The following is a 6,137-nucleotide window of genomic DNA, read 5'->3' as shown; positions in this document are numbered from 1 at the left end:
GGAGTCTCGCTCTGTCGCACAGGCTGGAGTGCAGTGGCCGGATCTCAGCTCACTGCAAGCTCCACCTCCCTGGTTTAGGCCATTCTCCTGCCTCAGCCTCCCGAGTAGCTGGGACTACAGGCGCCCGCCACCTCGCCTGGCTAGTTTGTTTTTGTGTGTGTGTGTGTGTGTATTTTTTAGTAGAGACGGGGTTTCACCGTGTTAGCCAGGATGGTCTCGATCTCCTGACCTCGTGATCCGCCCGTCTCGGCGTCCCAAAGTGCTGGGATTACAGGCTTGAGCCACGGCGCCCGGCAACAGAGTCTCACTATGTTGCCCAGATAGATCTTGAGCTCCTGGCCTCAAGCAATCCTCCCACCTCAGCGTCTCAAAGTGCTGGGTTATGGGGATGAACCGCCACTCCCAGACTACTATCTTATTAAACATTTCTTTTTAACAGTTATAAAAATGTGTACCATCAGCCAGGCGCGGTGGCTCACGCCTGTAATCCCAGCACTTTGGGAGGCCGAGGCAGGCGGATCACGAGGTCAGGAGATCGAGACCACCCTGGCTAACATGGTGAAACCCCGTCTCTACTAAAAATACAAAAAAAAAAAGAAGAAGAAGAAGATTAGCTGCGCTTGGTGGCAGGCGCCTTGTAGTCCTAGCTACTTAGGAAGCTGAGGCAGGAGAATGGCATGAACCCGGGAGGCGGAGCTTGCATGAGCCGAGATCCCACCACTGCACTCCAGCTTGGGTGAAAGAGCAAGACTCCTTCCAAAAAAAAAAAAAATGTGTACGATCACATGTTTATAAGAACATTCTGTTCTTACAATAATTGTAACAGTTACTCCAGAATAATTTTTAACAACTAGAGTCTTAAAAACACAAGAAAGATATTTTTCATCTCCATTAATATATATGTATATGCAGGAAGATGTAAAAGTTTGGTCAATAAAGGACTTTCAAGTATAAAAGCATAAAGTTTGTGGGGAAGTGGAATAGTAGTAGGAGCTCAAGGAGAAAAGAGGCAATGAAAGAAAAAAAGGAATGATTCCCAACTGGTAAGAACTTATTTATACTTTTTTTTTTTTTCAGACGGAGTCTTGCTCCGTCACCCAGGCTGGAGTGTAATGGCACAATCTTGGCTCACTGCAACCTCCCCCTCCCAGGTTTAAGCGATTCTCCTGCCTCAGCCTCCTGAGCAGATGGGAATACAGGCGCATGACACCATGCCCAGCTAAATTTTTGTATTTTTTTTTTTTTTTTTTTTTTTTTTTTTTAGTAGAGATGGGTTTTCGGCATATTGGCCAGGCTGGTCTCGTGATCCACCCAACTCGGCCTCCCAAAGTGCTGGGATTACAGGTGTGAAGCACTGCACCCGGCTTCACTATGATATTTCAGTTCCACTGGACAATAAATGGTGATCTAATTGTTTTATTTTAAAATGCCGGGCCAGGCATGGTGACTCATGCCTGTAATCCTAGCACTTTGGGAGGCCAAGGTGGGCAGGTCACTTGAGGTCAGGAGTTTGAGACCAGCCTGACCAACATGGTGAAACCTCGTCTCTACTAAAGATACAAAAAATTAACCAGGTGTGGTTGTGGGTGCCTGTAATCCCAGCTACTTGGGAGCTGAGGCAGGAGAATCCCTTGAATTTGGGAGGCAAAGTTTGCAGTTAAGCCAAGATCGTGCCACTGCACTCCAGCCTGGGTGACAGAGCAAGACTCTGTCTCAAAAAATAAAAAAATAGGCCAGGCGTGGTGGCTCACACCTGAAATCCCAGCACTTGGGAGGCTGAGGTGGGTGGATCACCTGAAGACAGGAGTTCGAGACCAGCCTGGCCAACATGATGAAACCCCGTCTCTACTAAAATTACAAAAAAATTAGCTGGGTGCAATGGCGGACACCTATAGTCCCAGTTGTTTGGGAGGCTGAAGCAGGAGAATTGCTTGAACCTGGGAGGCGGAGGTTGTCGTGAGCCAACATTGCACCGCTGCACTCCAGCCTGGGCAACATAGAGAGACTCTGTCTCACAAAAATAAATAGGTCAGGCGCGGTGGCTCATGCCTGTAATTCCAGCACTTTGGGAGGCCGAGGTGGGCAGATCACGAGGTCTAGGAGTTCAAGACCAGACTGGCCAATATGGTGACACCCCTTCTCTTTTTTCTTTTTCTTTTTTTCTTTTCTTTTTTCTTTTTCTTTTTTTTTTTTTTTGAGGCAGAGTCTTGCTCTGTCGACCGGACTGGAGTGCAGTGGCCGAATCTCAGCTCACTGCAAGCTCCGCCTCCCGGGTTTACGCCATTCTCCTGCCTCAGCCTCCCGAGTAGCTGAGACTACAGGTGCCCGCCACCTCGCCCAGCTAGTTTTTGTATTTTTAGTAGAGACGGGGTTTCATCGTGTTAGCCAGGATGGTCTTGATCTCCTGACCTCGTGATCCGCCCGTCTCGGCCTCCCAAAGTGCTGGGATTACAGGCTTGAGCCACTGCGCCCGGCCGTGACACCCTTTCTCTACTAAAAATACAAAAATTAGCTGGGTGTTGTGGCTGGCACCTGTAGTCCCAGCTACTCGGGAGGCTGAGGCAGAAGAATCGCTTTAACCCAGGAGGTGGAGGTTGCAGTGAGCCGAGATTTTGACACTGCACTCCAGCCTGGGTGACAGAGCAAGACTCTGTCTCAAAAACTAAAAAAATTTTTTAAATAATAAATAAATTAATTAATTAAAATAAAATGTGGCCAGATGCTGTGGCTCACCACCTATAATCCTAGCACTTTGGGAAGTTGAGGTGGGTGGATTGCTTGATCTCAGGAGTACAGACCAGCCTAGGCAACATAGTGAGACCTCATCTCAATAAATAAATAAATAGGCTGGGTGCAATGGCTCACGCCTGTAATCCCAGCACTTTGGGAGGCTGAGGTGGGTGGATCACTTGACATCAGGAGTTCCAGACCAGCCTTGCCAACACAGTGAAACCCCATCTCTACTAAAAATACAAAAATGGCTGGGCATGGTGGCGCACACCTGTAGTCCCAGCTATTTGGGGGCCTGAGACAGAAGAATCGCTTGAATCTGGGAGGCAGAGGCTGCAGTGAGCTGAGATCACTGCCACTGCACTCCAGCCTGGGCGACAGAAGGACTCTGTCTCAAAAAACAAAAAAAAGAGTTCGAGACCGGCCTGGCCAACATGGAGAAATCCCCGTCTCTGCTAAAAATATAAAAATCAGTCAGGCGTGCTGGTACACACCTGTGGTCCCAGCTACTCAGAAGGCTGTAGCAGGAGAATCGCTTGAACCCCAGAGGCAGAGGTTGCAGTGAGCTGAGATTGTGACACTGCACTGCAGCCTGGGAGACAGAGCAAGACTCCACCTCAAATAAATAAATAAATAAATAAATAAATAAATAAATAAATAAATAAATAAGAATATTTTCAATATGCCAGAATTACATCCTTGAAACAATTTTTATTTATTTATTTATTTTTGGAAGGAGTCTCACTCTGATCACCCAGGCCAGAGTGCAATGGTGCAATCTCGGCTCACTGCAACTGCCTCCAGGGTTCAAGCGATTCTCCTCCTCAGCCTCCGAGTCGCTGAGGCACACAATCAGGTGCCCACCAACCTACCCAGCTAATTTTTGTATTTTTAGTAGACATAGGGTTTCACCATATTTGCCAGACTGATCTTGAACTCCTGACCTCAGGTGATCCCCCTGCCTCGGCCTCCCAAAGTTCTGGGGTTACAGGCGTGAGCCACTGTGCCCGGCCACAATTTTAATTGATGATGAAAATTTTTAGATACCTACTTAAAGATATGTGAAGGAGTATATACTTTTTCAAAATTATTTCCCTGAGTATAGGTGTAGAATTTAAGATTGCTGCCCTGGCCGGGCACAGTGGCTCGCGCCTGTAATCCCAGCACTTTGGGAGGCCAAGGCGGGCAGATCACCTGAGGTCAGGGTTCGAGATCAGCCTGACCAACATGGAGAAACCCCGTCTCTACTAAAAACACAAAATTAGCCGGGTGCGGTGGCGCATGCCTGTAATCCCAGCTACTTAGGAGGCTGAGGCAGGAGAATCCCTTGAACTCTGGAGGCAGAGGTTGCAGTGAGCCAAGATCGCGCCATTGCATTCCAGCCCCGGCAACAAGAGCAAAACTCCATCCCCCACCCCACCAAAAAAAAACTGCTGCCCTAAGCTATCCAAGCATCTCCTCCACAGTCCCCAACACTCCCATTTCCCTCCTGTCTCCCCTCTCACCTCCTTGGTGAGGAAAGAAGATGTTTATAGGAAAGGTGGTCACAATTCCAGCTCCTCCTCCTTCTGAGGTGTCCCCAGGAGCCAGTCCCCTAACTTTGCCCATGGTAGTGACCACAGCAGCTTATAAGCAACCTCCAGCATCAGCAGTGTCAGGAAGAGGGCCAGGAAGATAAAGAAAGCCTTGTCCAAGGCACGTCGCATGGGACCCCTGGGAGGAGAGGGACCCTGGGCAAATGCCAGGAACACATCCCCCTCGTCCACATCACCTTCCTCTGCCATCCTGACTCACAGTCAGACAGCTGGCTGGATCAGGGGCTGGGATGGAAGGCCTTGCTCAGCACTGCCGGGATTAAGGGGCATGGCCATGGCAAGTCCTGCACCTGCCAGTCCTGACCCTAATTCCCATACTTAAGAGAAAAGAAAGAGGACCCTCTGAGCCTTCGGATCAATTATGTAAACATCCAGCGTGATGTGAAAGGTCTGGACTAAATGATCCATGAACTCTTTTCAGCTTTTTCATAGTATAATTCTGTGATTTGGAAACTGAAGGCCCAACGTGGAGGCATAAGCTAGAATTGCCTGTCACTCTGGGTCTCAAGTCTCAAAGGCTCAAGGCTCAAAGTCTTGGGCCCCAACTGATAGAGTGAGGAAATGGAACTACCATGCATCTGTGGGCAATTGTCAGTCAAGGATCTAAAGCCCCTTCTGGCCGGATGGTAGGGGGTGAGTTGGTCTATCCTAATCAAGGCGGGTGGGAATAAGCAGAGGGGACTTGAGTTTTCACAGTAGTTCTCCCCACTGGGTCTGCAGGCAGCTAAGTTTGAGATGTTATAACCCAGAGCACTCTCTTCCTAATGATAATGCAAGGATTATCATTGACTGCATGAGCCCAAGGGGAGGCTTATAAAAAGACAAAGACCATGACGGAGCAGCAGGGCAAGGGTATGTGATTGGGACTTGGCTATTGGGTTGGGATTATTTTACTTTACTTACTTATTTATTTATTTAGAGACGGAGTCTCGCTCTGTCTCCCAGGCTGGAGCACAGTGGCACAATTTCAGCTCACAGCAACCTCTGTCTCCTGGGTTCAAGCAATTCTCCTTCCTCAGCCTCCTAAGTAACTGGGATGTTGGGAGCAGGCCCCCAAAATCTGGCCATAAACTGGTCCCCAAACTGGCCACAAACAGAGTCTCTGCAGCACTATGACATGTTCATAATGGCCCTAACGCCCATGCTGGAAGGTTGTGGGTTTACGGGAAAGAGGGCAAGGAACACCTGGCCCACCCAGGGTGGAAAACCACTTAAAGGCGTTCTTAAGTCACAAACAATAGCATGAGCAATCTGTGCCTTAAGGACATGCTCCTGCTGCAGTTAACTAGCCCAGTTTATTCCTTTAATTCGGCCCATCCCTTCATTTCCCATAAGGGATACTTTTAGTTAACTTAATATCTATGGAAACAATGCTAACGACTGGATTGCTGTTAATAAATACGTGGGTAAATCTCTGTTTGGGGCTCTCAGCTCTGAAGGCTGTGAGACCCATGATTTCCCACTTCATACCTCTATTTTTATGTGTGTGTGACTTTAATTCCTCTAGCGCCACTGGGTCAGGGCCTCCCCTACTGAGCTGGTTCAGCACTGGGATTACAGGCATGTGCAACCACGTCCGGCTAATTTTTTTGTATTTTTAGTAGAGACGGGGTTTCACCATGTTGGTCAAGCTGGTCTGGAACTCCTGACCTCAAATGATCTGCCCAACTCAGTCTCCCAAAGTGCTGAGATTACAAGCGTGAGCCACTGCATCCAGCCAGAGTAATTTTAAAGAAGAGTGAAGTTTTGCCATTGATGGTCCAGGTCTCAGAGGCTACTGGTGGAGGATGTGGTTGAGGAGCTTGTTGGGGC

General features: G+C 48.5%; 1 protein-coding gene across 1 annotated transcript; it reads right to left on the bottom strand.

Annotated features, from left to right (window-relative positions):
* Positions 1-4,274: 4,274 nt before the first annotated feature.
* SMIM40 (small integral membrane protein 40) lies at positions 4,275-4,514 on the bottom strand. The gene has a single exon (XM_031935660.1). It carries the CDS (start codon positions 4,512-4,514, stop codon positions 4,275-4,277), a length of 240 nt encoding a protein of 79 aa, XP_031791520.1.
* Between the last annotated feature and the right edge of the window lie 1,623 nt (positions 4,515-6,137).

The sequence above is a fragment of the Piliocolobus tephrosceles genome, chromosome 5, assembly GCF_002776525.5.
Source record: "Piliocolobus tephrosceles isolate RC106 chromosome 5, ASM277652v3, whole genome shotgun sequence".
Classification (NCBI taxonomy): Eukaryota; Metazoa; Chordata; class Mammalia; order Primates; family Cercopithecidae; genus Piliocolobus; species Piliocolobus tephrosceles.
The sequence above is the reverse complement of the archived record's forward strand: the minus strand, read 5'-3'. Positions and strand labels throughout refer to the sequence as shown.

Excerpts from the sequence above, each read along its gene's own strand:
- SMIM40 (XM_031935660.1), bottom strand. The coding sequence starts at position 4,514 with ATGGCAGAGGAAGGTGATGTGGACGAGGGGGATGTGTTCCTGGCATTT.